Genomic DNA, 14948 nt, shown 5'->3' on the forward strand with positions numbered 1-14948 from the left:
TGAGACACACTTTCAGGCTCTGTCACACTCTCACGCTACCTGATTAAATCTCACGTTAAAGTCCCGCTATAGTCAATCATTTTATCCCTAAAAAACTCATCTTTTATCACCAAAATGACATATTTAAAAGTTTTTCCTTACAAAATGTCTTCACTATCCCTTTAAAAACTGTGGCTTAACTGTATGATTCTGATATGAATTATTAGCTGTAAAAAACAACAACCAAATACTGGATCGGTTTCCCAAACTTGTTATTTGCTTTCGTTTTCGCTCAAACACCAGTTGATGCAGGTTGAAGATTCACAGCGTTTCACACAGCTCTCGGTTTTCGGTAGACGGTAGGACAGGTAAATTACCAGATTAAGTTGCCATTTTGTTTTTATCGTTTAATGATTGTGTCAGTACTTTTGCCGATAATGACCTACGTATAATCCAGAACTACTATTCTCGAACTGCGCTGTTAATAATAACAATATTGACCTTCACTTTGATCATCGACAGCCAGTCTGTCAGTGAATATAAAACTACATGTGTGTGTGAAGACGAGTTTACATGAAGTGTTTGAACGTGTTTTTTCCACAGCTCTGTAGACACGAAACGAAAATGAAACTAAATGTGCTGTTATTGATATTGGCAAAAATGCGAGTTACAATTTAACGTTGAAATTTTAGTGTTAATTTTAGAGCATGTGTTTGAAGTTCATCATAATGTAACTTTCTGTTTGGCGAAACTAAGTTGCAATACTTCCTACATTGTCTTACATTTTAGAAATATCTATCAGCCAGCTAGTCTTTGAAGCTTTTTAAAATTGTATTTATTCGTTTGTTGTTTGTAAAATAAATACAATTCTTTCCCTTTTTTATTTACTTACCTTTATAATTATTTACTCAAGGCTAAAGTTGCTGATTGGAGATTCTCTCGCACTGCTATATCACTGGAACAGACAGTTGAACAAATGGAGATTTACGAATATGTGAGTCATTTTTGTTTTTTGTTTTTTGTTTTTTTTATTCACATTGTACATTACACACATTTTCTGGGGTTTTATGGGGACTTTCCAAAGACATAATGATGTTTATACTGTACAAACTGTATATTATCTCCCCTTACACTAACACTACCCCTAAACCTACACTTTAAAAAATGCTGGGTTGTTTAAACCCAAATTTGGGTCAAACATGGATAAACCCAGCTGGTGAGTTAAACGTTTTATTTAAAACCTTAACCCATCAGTTGGGTTTGTCAATTTTTGACCCAAATTTGGGTTGAAACAACCCAGCATTTTTTAGAGTGTACCCATCACACAAAACACTCTGCATTTTTACATTTTGAAAACACAGATTTTTTTAAACAAAGAAAAAACTAAATGATTTGGTAAAGCTAAAGAGAAAGAATAAACGTGTTTAATTGAAAACTATACAAACACACACAAACTGGGGTCTAAAAGCTGAAGATATATTGAAAATATGTGTTAACATAAAATTAATACGAAATACTGATTTATAAATATATGCATTATACAAAAGGTCAGATTGCCTTGCTTTTGCTTCCACTGATGTTCAAAATATGCTCAGGAAGAGTTACTCATGCTGAATATCAAGGATTAACTAGTAGGTTTGCTTTGTGTTACTATTTTTAGTCACAAACGCTTGACAGCTACCGTTCTCCTAATGGAACTTCAAGTTTTTGTAGATAAAGTACAGTACACTAAAATAGAATTATGTTACAGTGATATACACACTAAACATAGTCAATTTCTCCTGACATCTCTGCTGCAGTAAAGTGTTTACTGTAAATCTTTCTTAAAAGGTTAGTTAATGAACTAACCCTTTACGTCCACTTTCTCTTAAATAAAATATGTTTGCTCTGTTTTTAAGACTTAAGGCAAACACTGCAGTGTAAAGAGTAAATACGCCCTTTGACTGATGTCTAGATAAATGTCATAAACTAGGTCATTTCGCTAAAGCCACAAGCTACAATGATCATACAGACAATGGGACGGGCAGAACAATTAACAAGCAAGACTGTGGTTTTCTTTTTTCTTTCTGGAGCTATGGATAGTGTTTTGCAACCTTATAAAGTAATTACATCAAAATTTCAATTTTACAATCAGATCTTGTAGTTCTTATACAGATAAAATAGTGCTGGGAAAAGAAATTCCACCACAAACAAGTTGCCGCGTGTATGTCTTGTTTACTTTGGTTTTCATTATCTCTATTTTACCTTAATTCCAGTTCATTCATCTGTTGTCATGGTTTATAATTAATGCCTTGATTACTCTGTCTTTATAAGTCCCTGGTTTTCTCAGTTCAATGTTCTCCGTTGTTTATGTTAATGTTGTATATTTTCTATGTACTTTTTTCTATATACTTTTTACAAGGGACTTTTTATATCTGGCGTGCCTCACCCACAATCTGGAGCAATATCAAGGCATGCCTGCCTGTGAACGGTCTTCTGGGAAACGTCTCCGCATTTGTAAGTGGGTGCTGGTGAACAACGGATAGGCGTTTACCATCTGCCCCGCTGAGGAGGACATCACCAGACCCAGAGCCCAGCCAGCCACCTCCCATGCCCTTCAATGACGAAACGGCAGGATCCACCTCAGACACGGGGGCCAAGCTTGCTGCAATGCCAGTGCCAGAGACAATGCCTGAGCCAATCCTCACCCCGGAGCAGAAAGTCTGACCAGGTGCGCAAGCCGGCAACATCGTCCATCCCAGTGCGTATCCTTGTGGAGTGCGAGGGCATGGAATGGAGCTCCGCTCACACTCACGCCACTGAGGGTGAGCTGCATATGGACTCTGGGAAACGCTATGAGTAAATGGAAAAGGATATTCCTCTGAGTCTCCAAGTATTCTGCGTCTCCTCTGGTCCTGCCCAGCTCCAAGTCTCCTGCATCTCCGCTAGTCCCGCTCAGCTCCAAGTCTCCTACATCTCCAATGATCCCACCCAGCCTCCCTCTCCTATCCCTTTTTCCAATAACAGCCAGTCCTTCGGCCCCACCTCCCCTGGTTCCCTTCAGTCCCTCCGCTCCCCCTCTGTTGACTTCGCTCTACTGCATGGATCTGCCTCAGGTCTTCTGGTCTTCAGCTCCGCCTTGGCAAGGGGATGCCCTGGCTACAGCTCCAGCTGCCAAGCCCATCACTGCACCTCGGCTCGTTGACCTTGGCTCAACCTCCTCCTTCCCTCGGCTCCACCTGGGGCCGTCGTCCTTACGGCTGCACCGGGTCCCCTTGTCCCTCCTGCTCCGCCTTAGTCAGACGTTGCTCTGCCTGCGGCACGGACCTTTGGGCCTTCAGCTGTGGTTCCCCCCTCCACCTCTTCGGCTCCATCGGGCTCCACCTTCCTACAGGCTCTGCCCTGGTCCTCTGGCAACCCCGCCTTCCCTTTATCCCCTGTAAATACTCCCATTATATGCGTACATCTACCATAATAATTTGTGTCAGTGACTCATCTACTATTTTTTGGTATACTCATTAAAATCAATCAATTAGAAACAATTTACTATGGCTCTTAGAGTTTATTAAAATACACCTGCTTGGTAATGAACTTTATGATTGTTGTTCCTCACAGTTCTCAGGTAGCAGAAACTCCTTTATAGCTGGTCAAATACTCCAGATAAACAAAAATTTGTTCTTGGTTCCCCGAGGTATCATTTTAGCAGGGTGAATTTAACAAAGTTGAGATATGTCACAATATCACCCTGTTTGGTCTCAGTTGCACCATTTCCTGCCACTAGTTTGTCATCATAGTTTCTAATTTGATTTTGTCATCACTGTCAGCTGTGTTATCGTTAATCACCTCGTTTGTTTGTGTATTTAAGTCCTGTGTTTTCAGTTCACCTTTGTCCAGTCTTCTTGTTCAATTATTAAATACTGTTTGAAACCTTTATCTTCATTTCATGCGTGTTCATGCTGCAGAACCATGACAGAAGACTGGACCATAAAGTGATATAGATTGCGGCGTGTTTTGTTTTGTGTCAGTGTTTTTTGTGTTTATTTTATTTTCGTCACCATGGACTCTCCCTCGTTCCTGTTATTGTGCCTTGAGCAGGGAAGTCGCTCCCTCGAGGCACATCGCAGAATTCATCGACCTTGCCAATCTTTCACACTTCCTGGACAACTGCCTGTGTTCATTCTTCTATGTTGGACTCAACGCATGGACAAAGGCACAGTTGTTCGGAGAGGGATCTTGAGGGAGCTTTGCCACAAATGTGGAGTGGGTGCAAGCATCACCTTTGTGGATGAGGATCACCTTTCACCGTAGTACCCCAACGACGACACCAGTCCCATTCCCAATCCAGTGCCCAGCCAGGAACCTCTGGATGGCGAGGAACGGCAGCATGAGCCCACCGCAGACAAAGAGCCAACCTCTACCACGATGCAGGAGCCAGTGACGAAAGGAACTCAGTGACTGAGCGAAACACTGCCACGAGTATGACCATCATCATCCGACATCGAGGGAGTTCGTGAGGAGTTCAGGGATGGAGAATGGAGCCCCACCCACACTCCCGCCACTGAGAGTGACTTTCTGGCAACCACGAGGAACTATTATTTTGATTTTGTAGAGGAAGATCCCCTTCCCCCTTTAATCCCACCCGATTCTCTGTTCTATTTTGGACTCACTGGTCCCGCCCAGCCTCCCTCTCCCACCAACATATTTTGAGGTGGAGCTGGAACTCCCTCAGACCATCGGCTCTGCCTGGCTCAGACATCGCCATCATTTCACCACTATGGCTCCATTTGGCTCCACCTTTGCTCAAGCTACGCCTTAGCCCTCAGTCGTTTCAGCTCCACCTCAGCCCTCCGGTACCGTTTCCATCTCCGGGGGTCGTCGTTGCGGCTCTGTCGCAGACTCAGGGACCGTCTAGTGTCACTCCGCTCCTTCGGCTCTGTCTGCGCCTAGGGCTCCAGCTCCATCGGCTCCATTACCTCCACTCGTCCCTAGGGTGGGGTGAAGACCCTCACCTCCATGGCTCATCCCTCCAGCAAAGCTGTCGTGGGACGGCGTCCTGGCTGTGGCTTGGAGCACCATCAAGCCATTTCTGCTCAAGGCCATCCTCTGGATTAAATCAACATCTGCACATCCCAGGACTGTCCTCTGTTTCATCCCTCTCCTAGACTCTCATCCTCCACCAGAGCCTCCTCCATTCATCTGCCGACGTGAGGTCACACCTTACCGGGAGGGAGTGTAATGTCACAATATCACCGTCTTTGGACTCAGTTGCACCATTTCCCACCACTAGTTTTTTCGTCATGGTTTCTAATTTGATTTATCATCACTGTTATTAATCATCTCGATTGTCTGCTTATTTAGGTCCTGTGTTTTCACTTCACCTTTGTCTCATTCATGTATGGTTGTGTTTGCTTGCTGTTCTTCATGTGGATTTAATCTGTGGATATTATTAAATACTGTTTGAAACCTTTATCTTTCTCTTTGTTCGTGTTTATGCAGCAGAACCTTGACAAATATATAAATAGGGTTTATTTTTAGGGTAAATTTGTTACTGAAATTATTTTTTAAAAGGTGTTTTAAGATGGTGTTTTTTTCTGAATGTTAGGACTTATATACGGCAGGAGCTAAAGGTCAAGACTCTGGAACAACTTTGAATGACATGATGCATCTAAACTTCACAATGGATCGAACACACAATTCAGACTCACTGTCAGAAAAGGTATTGACTAAAGAGTAAAACTTGAGCCTTCGATTTTCTGAGGGGCATTAAACAACCAGAATCTCTATATATATTTATGTATGATTAAATGCCAAAGCATAATGTATCAAATAATATCAAATGCTTATCATAAAACTATTCAAACAACCATTTTACAGATAAATATTATTTTTCAAAAAATATTATTCATAGTTTTAATAATTACACCCTTCACACCAGTTTGGAGTTGTTATAACTCAGCAGGTCATTCTTGCTGATGATGGACTATCGTGTCTGATTTTTCTTTTTGCAGCCATTTGTCAAATCACAAACACAAACTACAACTAACAAATAAACTGCTCATATAATACAAACAATGTAAAATATGAAAACATTCAGTACTGCTGCTCAGGTGTAGTTTATGGTCTGCACTTGCTACCCTTATAATAACTTTATGTAAACATTACTCAGGTTGGCTCTAAGTTGGGCATTTTCTCACATAGAAATTCAGAATCTGCATTCATAACTATTTTCCCATCAACAGGACATTTATACAGCTGGTTATGAATGGCCACAACCTTCAGCACCATTGGATGTTGCTAAATGTATGATCAAAGTGGACTGGAGAGAACCATTTCCAGAGAGATGGAGAGCAACATTACAGAAAGCTCTTCAGAGCTGGTTGCTCAAAACGGAAGGAAAACCTGATGTCGTCAGCCTTAAACTCATGGATGATCCGTCCTACGCAGAGGTGCAGATAACACCATCAACAGGTGATATGATAATTCACTTAAATAACATTTCAACTTAAATCTTATGAATGCTAGTTTCTGAATGAACTAAAATACAAACAGTAAACATGGGGATCATCTGTCAACGGTCTTAATCAACCAAATTCATAAGATGCTCAATCTGTATCAAACACACATCTCCTATAGCTCAATCTGCCACTTGAGTGTGTTGGAAAGTTTTCTTTCATCGAAGCAAGACCAGGAGACGTTGGGATAAGCAGAAGTGATTTATTGGGATCTTCGCTGTGTGTCGTCTGTAGTGTTCTTCCAAGTCTAACTCATAATACAGTATTCATTGTAATTATACTTTTCAAAGAGGGGAGGGATTACATAGAGGTGGAGACTCTGAATAAAGCATGTAAATGAGTATACAGGTTAAGGAACCCACCCCAGACTCCAGCATGTTACCAGTCTCAATCCAATCAGCATAACCATTCAAATGCATATGTGCTAATCCAATCAGCCTAATGATTCAACGTCTGGACTGTGGCTCTGGCTCCAAGAGCCATTAAAGACAATAGGTTAGCGTCTCCGTGATCTGACTCATTTAACTTGAAAAGGAAAAACAGGTCTGGCAGGAACCTCTTGCTGTAAACTCAATAATCACTTTCTCAGTTTGCACTCACCTAAAGGATTATTAGGAACACCTGTTCAATTTCTCATTAATGCAATTATCTAATCAACCAATCACATGGCAGTTGCTTCAATGCATTTAGGGGTGTGGTCCTGGTCAAGACAATCTCCTGAACTCCAAACTGAATGTCAGAATGGGAAAGAAAGGTGATTTAAGCAATTTTGAGCGTGGCATGGTTGTTGGTGCCAGACGGGCCGGTCTGAGTATTTCACAATCTGCTCAGTTACTGGGATTTTCACGCACAACCATTTCTAGGGTTTACAAAGAATGGTGTGAAAAGGGAAAAACATCCAGTATGCAGGAGTCCTGTGGGCGAAAATGCCTTGTTGATGCTAGAGGTCAGAGGAGAATGGGCCGACTGATTCAAGCTGATAGAAGAGCAACTTTGACTGAAATAACCACTTGTTACAACCGAGGTATGCAGCAAAGCATTTGTGAAGCCACAACACGCACAACCTTGAGGTGGATGGGCTACAACAGCAGAAGACCCCACCGGGGTACCACTCATCTCCACTACAAATAGGAAAAAGAGGCTACAATTTGCACGAGCTCACCAAAATTGGACAGTTGAAGACTGGAAAAATGTTGCCTGGTCTGATGAGTCTCGATTTCTGTTGAGACATTCAGATGGTAGAGTCAGAATTTGGCGTAAACAGAATGAGAACATGGATCCATCATGCCTTGTTACCACTGTGCAGGCTGGTGGTGGTGGTGTAATGGTGTGGGGGATGTTTTCTTGGCACACTTTAGGCCCCTTAGTGCCAATTGGGCATCGTTTAAATGCCACGGCCTACCTGAGCATTGTTTCTGACCATGTCCATCCCTTTATGACCACCATGTACCCATCCTCTGATGGCTACTTCCAGCAGGATAATGCACCATGTCACAAAGCTCGAATCATTTCAAATTGGTTTCTTGAACATGACAATGAGTTCACTGTACTAAAATGGCCCCCACAGTCACCAGATCTCAACCCAATAGAGCATCTTTGGGATGTGGTGGAACGGGAGCTTCGTGCCCTGGATGTGCATCCCACAAATCTCCATCAACTGCAAGATGCTATCCTATCAATATGGGCCAACATTTCTAAAGAATGCTTTCAGCACCTTGTTGAATCAATGCCACGTAGAATTAAGGCAGTTCTGAAGGCGAAAGGGGGTCAAACACAGTATTAGTATGGTGTTCCTAATAATCCTTTAGGTGAGTGTATATACTATTGTAGTGGAAACCTAACTTAAACATTTAATAAATTTGTAATACAACAAATGCTTATTTTTAATTATTTTTATGTGACTGTTATATTTGTCATCAGTGATTGAAAGCATCAGCAATACTGTTCCCTCTCTCCCTCTAACTTTAGCTGGACAATAACTTTATTCTAGAGCTGCTATAAAGCCAAAACACTTTACTTTAATTTCCTATTATCAATGTAAAGCTGCTTTGGAACAATCTACATTGTTAAAAGCGCTATATAAATGAAGATGACTTGACTTGACTTGACTCTCTCACAGACAGATCTGTTAGTTTTCTGCTGTATCCATTCTAGTGAAATCACTTGCTACTGATCACATCAACTGATTGATTTAATTTAGAGGACTTTTATATTTGAAATAAATTCCACATGGGTTTAAACCACATAAAAGCATTTTATTAATCTAAATTACTTTGTCAAATTATTAGTGTTATTTCTTATTTTCTAAATTAAATGTACTCTTATTTTTATTTTGTGCAGCTGTAGAAGTGTTAAAAAGGCTCAAACATATATCTTTGAGGTTTAAAGATTATAAGGATGGTACATTTAAGGAAGTGACTGCATGGATTGGTCTCGATGAAGCAGATTTTGTGACTGTTCCACAAAAGTCCATGCTAAAGGACTACGGAGCGCCTTCAACAAAGGTATCATGTTTACTTTGTGTACAATCATTTCATAATCTTTTTTTTTTTTTAAGTTTTCATTGCTGAGTGAAAAAAGCCATATGCATAGCCAAAAAAAAAAAAAAAAAACTACAATACACACTAAATAGTTAGTAACTAGCAACTAAACTATTTCTGCTCAGACTCTTAGTAGAGTAGTAGTAGGAATAATACTATTACTAATAAATTATTATAATTAAATGACACTATAATTTGTAACAATAATTTGGTGTTATAATAATTAAAATATTTCCATTTTACTTAAGTCCTTTAATCAAATCCCATCATATGTTTTTAGGTGATCGGTTCTATGCCTGTGACTGCAGCATCAGAATACACAGATAATGTTGAGGACGTGTCTGCGATAAAAACTGTGATAATGACCCCTGAGACACCAGCTGGACTGACTGTCCCCCTCTATCAGTTCTGGTACATGCATCACGCTTACAGAAAGGAGTTAGAACAATTTGAGAAACAACATGGAGTCTCTATTTGTGCAGATGTGTCAGTCTCAATCAAACATATCCAGAGATCAAGCCCTGATTCTGTGTCTAAAACCACTGAGGACTTTGAGAAACTTGTTCAGGGATGTGTTGGTAGTTTTAGTGAAGCTGCCATTAATCATAATTACATGGATTCAGATATTGTGAAGCTGGCCCTTCATGCCATTCAAACAGAGAAGGCAAAGATGATGTTCACCAAGTCTGCCAGTAACTGCCTGTTCTTTGGACCGAAGAAACTTACAGACATAATTAAAAGTAAGGTTGAAGGAACAAGAATGGAAAGCCAATACAATAACAAATCAAGTCAAATGAATATAGACTACAACTTCTCTCCACAAAGCAGGTCTTCATTGGACATGGACACAAAGGACCTTCCAACTCATCTTGAGATGGACAAGGTTCATTGGGATCTGATGAAACTTTCCTATAAGGAGCAATTATCTCAGCTTGAAACAAAGTACAGAGTGTCATTTGGTGATGAAAAACAGCAGAGAATTTTAACCATTAAGATTCAAGCTCGATCCAAAGGAGTTCAACATATTAATCTTGAAAGTCACGCCATCAGAGCTTTAACTCAACTCTACCAGAAACTTGCATCAGCCGCTGTCACCTGTGAACTCAAAAACCCTACAGACGCAACTCTTGTGGCATCAGCAGTAGAGAAACTTCAGCAGGAGCATCATCGTGTTGTTGTAGAAGATGTGTTCAGTCGCTGGAGGCTCGTTGGACTGCCAGAACATCTCTGTCCTGCCATTGCTGAAATTGAGAAGAAGCTTCAGAAAAGAGTGTTTGATGACAAGCAGAAGAAATCGATCGGTTACTCGGAGGACGTTCCTCATGCAAGAGGAATCCAATGGAATCAGACGCCTGATTATGGACAAGGAGCAGTGGGAGGATCAGTACGGGATGAGGGATTGAATCTTAGAAGACAAAGTGAAACAGACACTAGATTCAATGAAGGATTAAAAGACAGTTCTAGACATGAAAGTAAATACACTTATACTGAAGAGGAGACGTGTCACATTTGTATGGACAGCTTCATCGACAAGAGAAAACTGAAATGTGGACATGAATTCTGTCAGGAATGTATTCGCTTGTCAGAGAAGAGTCTGGGACCCATCTGTCCTGTGTGTAAGGAAGTCTTTGGGAGATTGGAGGGAAACCAACCGGATGGAACAATGAATGTAACAAAGAGCAGATCGAGTCTCCCTGGATATCCAGATTGTGGCACTATTAAAATCTACTATGACATACCCGGTGGTGTTCAAACGGTAAGAATATGTAAAACTGAACTGTGATCAAATATCAAAATCAAAGAACTTGGCTAAAGGTCTTCAGACTGTGCGCTCCTAATAAACCACTCCTGGGCACATGGGCGTATCAGCTGTTCTGTTCCTGAAGGGCCACTGTCCTGCAGAGTTTAACTCCAACCCTACAATTAAACACACCTGGACCAGTTAATCAAGGTCTTTAGGATTACAAGAAAGTTCGAGGCAAGTGTGTTAGAGCAGGTTTGAGTTACAGTCTGCAGGACAGCGGCCCTCCGGGAGCAGGATTAGACGCCCCTGCTGTTGAAGAAGCACACGAACTGCAGAAAAACAAACACACAATAAAAAGAAATCTGTGACCTCCTTGTAGATCATTTTCTATTTTTACATTGATTTGTTTAATGTTATGGTACATTAATACATCTTTTTAAAAAATTTTTTAGAAGAAGCATCCAAACCCTGGAAAGCCTTTTTATGGGACAACTCGTCAAGCGTACTTGCCAGACAATCGTGAAGGAAAAGAAGTGCTCATACTCCTGCAGAGGGCTTTTAATCAGAGACTGATCTTTACTGTCGGGAGATCTACAACTACAGGTGCAGATAATATGGTCACCTGGAATGATATTCATCATAAGACCGGTAGATATGGTGGAAGGTATGAGCTCAAGTAAACTCTGCTTTCAATTGTCCATCATGTCCAGCAAAACCACTGATCAAACATTTCATATTATTTTGAGTTTCATGTAAAATATTTTTTTTTCTGTCCACAGCCTTAGCTATCCAGATCCTGGCTACCTAAAGAGAGTGAAAGATGAGTTAAAGGCCAAAGGCATTGAATAAATCTTATTCTCAAATTCAAGCCCTGGTAATATAAATTTGATTTTGAAAAAGGATAGAGCAAAATATAAAATATAAAAAATCTGAAGTTTGGGAGAAAATTCACCTTTCAGAAGACAAGTGTTTCCCCTAGGATTTTTTTCAGGGGGGGTGGTAGACCTTTTTTTTTTTCTGGTAATCAAATGAAGACATAAAACATGAATTTAATTTATTTGAATCATATGAAATTAAACACACTTTTTTGTCAAACAACACACAATGAGCTTTACTGTTCAAATTAAAACATTAAAGAAAAATTGAGATTATTCCTTAAAAAGAAAGTTTTGATAATAATTTATTTGTATTAGTGCAACCGGACGCCAGTGCAGATAGATAAGCATTAGTGTGACATGGGCTCTTTTGGGTTTGTTTAAGACAAGTAGAGCCACATTCTGAATCATTTTTGATTGCACACGCCATTGAAGCAATGTGGTCTTTGAAGGTCGGCTGGGCATCAAAAATTTCCCCCAAATTCCTGGCTGGATGAGATTATTGTTGCTGTGTCTCATTATGTGGATTATGCGCTGTGGCTGCATGGCTTTCCCTACACCGTCAGTGAGGTGGATGAAGACGACGGTGTCATTCGGCCATGTTGACCTTGAAATGGGCAAGTGAGGAGCTGTTAATAGACTTTCATGCTGAGCCAGCTCCCACCATAGTTTCCATCCTCGAACTTCTTCATCCTCTGTCGGCCCCATCCAGCTGGATTGATGTCCCAGTCCTGTCCGAAATCCTTCCTATCCTGGGGTCTCATTTATAAAACTCTGCGTAGGAACCTTACTAAAAATGTACGTGCGCCCAAAAGCCAAAAATGGCGTGCGCAAAAAAATATTCAGACTTATAAAACCGGTCATACGCCAGAACCTGCGCAGAATTCACTTTATAAATCCCAGTCAGCGGAAGATTGTGTGCACATGTGTCTCCTCCCCGAAATAACCATATATGGAGCTTACAAGTGGGCATATATGCTCCGACATATATAGCTGATCTAATCCAGGTGAATAAACCAAACAGAGCACTGCGCTCCGAGTCATTAAAGCTCTTGGTAGTCCCGCGGACGTATAGGAAAATGAGAGGAGATCGTTCTTTTGCAGCCGCTGCTCCCAAGCTGTGGAATAGTTTACCTCCTTATATCAGAGAATGTTCCTCTCTTATAGAGTTCAAACGACATCTGAAATCTTACTTTTTCACTTTGGCATTTGATCATTCATGAGTGCTGTGCTAGTGGTGTAACAGGTAATTATTAATGCCGCTTGATTATGAGGTTGTCTATGGCAATGTTTAGAATTTAAATGTGTTTTTATGATTGCTATCTTACTCTTTGTACAGCACTGTGGTCAACTTCTGTTGTATTATTGTGTGCTTTATAAATAAATTGAACATTGAACATTGAACATACAACGCCTAGTTTTACTATGCAGATCCTCATCTGCATATCATTTGCATGATTATTCATCCACATGATAACGTTTAACGGTACAAGACGCATTAGGCTACATTAATAAAAATCAAGTAGTTGCCTATCCTTGCCTTGTTTTTGAATACATAAATCAAATAGTGTAAAATACATTTCAGAGAACGTTTTTCTCAATCTTTTCCACTGGCCGAATTGTATTTTTTATTGATTTATATTTTTAATGGAAACAGATAGGCCTTGGGCATTATTTGCACGAAACTATTTTCTCAGACAATAATACCATCTAACTGGATAATACCAGTTAGATTAATCTGGTATTATCATGATAAGCAATGATCTCTGTGGTTAAAACATTAAAACACAGCACCCTACAGGAAAAGTGTTAAAAAAAACATCGCATCCACAACAAATATTTCTATTGATTGAATATAAAAATGTTGTAACTTCTCAGTAATAATGTTTAAGTGTTTAACTCCATTAATTTGAATGGCATATTTAATCTAAAAGTTTATATCAGAAGTAAAACATAGTTTAAATCATTATTTTATTTATTTAAACTGTTATTTGCGTCAGTTTCACTAAACGGCTCAACGCGCTCGCTGGCGCGGACATTTAAGAAGGGATGGATATTTGTTTCATGTAACAGCTTGGTGAGTGTAATTATATTTGTATTATCTTTCTGTTTATGTTTAATTTTCTTTCGATTTTCTGTCTAAAAGTGACCAAAAAGACATTTAACTCCAGCTCACCATCGGTGTCGCCAAACTGCTCCATCTCCAAAACGTTCGTACGCATGGGTCAGAGTTTGCGTGCAGGTGCGCAAATTTTCCCGTCAAGTTTGTTTTTATAAATCACAACTTATGCGTCGGAAGTGGCGTACGCCTCTATCAGGGCCTGTTTTGTGCGTACGCAATGGTTATAAATGAGGCCCCTGGTGTTTCTGTCCAGCCTTCAAGCTCCTTAATACCAGCCACATAGGCTGGCCCAAGTTTCTTCATCCCGACACTAGATGTCAGCAAAAGCTCTCACTGGTTACGTTTAGCTTCTTGGCTCATTCCCTTCTGCTGGTTCCATCCGGCTCTCTGGCTACACCTTGGGCTTCCCGGTCCTCAGCTCGTCCTAGGTGCTCGGATTCATTGTCTCCACATTGGGCCTTAGAGCCCATGATGCCACCTTGGCCTGTTGACCCATTCCCGTATCCTTTGGCTCCACTGTGGTTCGTCATACCTCAGGCTCTGCCGTGCTCCCTCGTCCCCATGGATCCGTATTGGTCAGGTGTCACCCTGGCTTCGCAACGGACTTCCAGGCCTCCGGCTGCATCTCTACCCTGCTCGCTCCCTGGACTGATCACCCGCACCTGTTTTCAATCAGAACTTCAATCAAATACTGCTTAAATAGGAATCAAATGGAATCAGATGGAAGGAAAAAGCCCAGGAGGAGATAAATGATCAACAACAACAAAATCTCAGATTACCTTAGATATGGCCTTAACATTTATTCAGTGATTCATTTGTAATGATCTTTGACTTTTGTATTTGTATGATCTATGACTTCTGATCGTTGATTTACAATTATTATTATTATTATTTTTTTTTTTGGTGAACTGTGTATTTATTCTTGATTTGTGTTTAGATCAGTAATCGCCACTGTGCCTCAACGAGAATAGATGATATTCAGGTAACGTAATAGGCTGAAAAAACTATGTGATTAATGCAGTGCAAATAATCAAGTTATACATGTTTTTTTTTTTTTTTTTTTTTTATAATGTATTATATTTCCTGCTCTTCTTTCTCCTTGCTCATCTTTGGAAGATACTTAAAGGAAAGGTAACAAAAGTGTTGAATTTATTCCATTTGTCAAGAAATTTTAGTTTTAAAACATTACAATAAATG

General features: G+C 40.2%; 1 protein-coding gene across 1 annotated transcript; it reads left to right on the forward strand.

The window, feature by feature from the left end:
* The first annotated feature begins 191 nt into the window (after positions 1 to 191).
* LOC307150280 (uncharacterized protein) lies at positions 192 to 13036 on the forward strand. The gene is made up of 8 exons (XM_079857290.1): positions 192 to 347; positions 893 to 973; positions 5561 to 5674; positions 6198 to 6426; positions 8811 to 8974; positions 9291 to 10766; positions 11207 to 11418; positions 11534 to 13036. The coding sequence occupies exons 2-8, from the start codon at positions 956 to 958 to the stop codon at positions 11601 to 11603; spliced, it is 2283 nt and encodes a 760-aa protein (XP_079713416.1). The 5' UTR covers positions 192 to 347; positions 893 to 955; the 3' UTR covers positions 11604 to 13036.
* Positions 13037 to 14948: the final 1912 nt, after the last annotated feature.

Source organism: Squalius cephalus (genome assembly GCF_949319135.1).
Source record: "Squalius cephalus genome assembly, chromosome: 22".
Lineage (NCBI taxonomy): Eukaryota > Metazoa > Chordata > Actinopteri > Cypriniformes > Leuciscidae > Squalius > Squalius cephalus.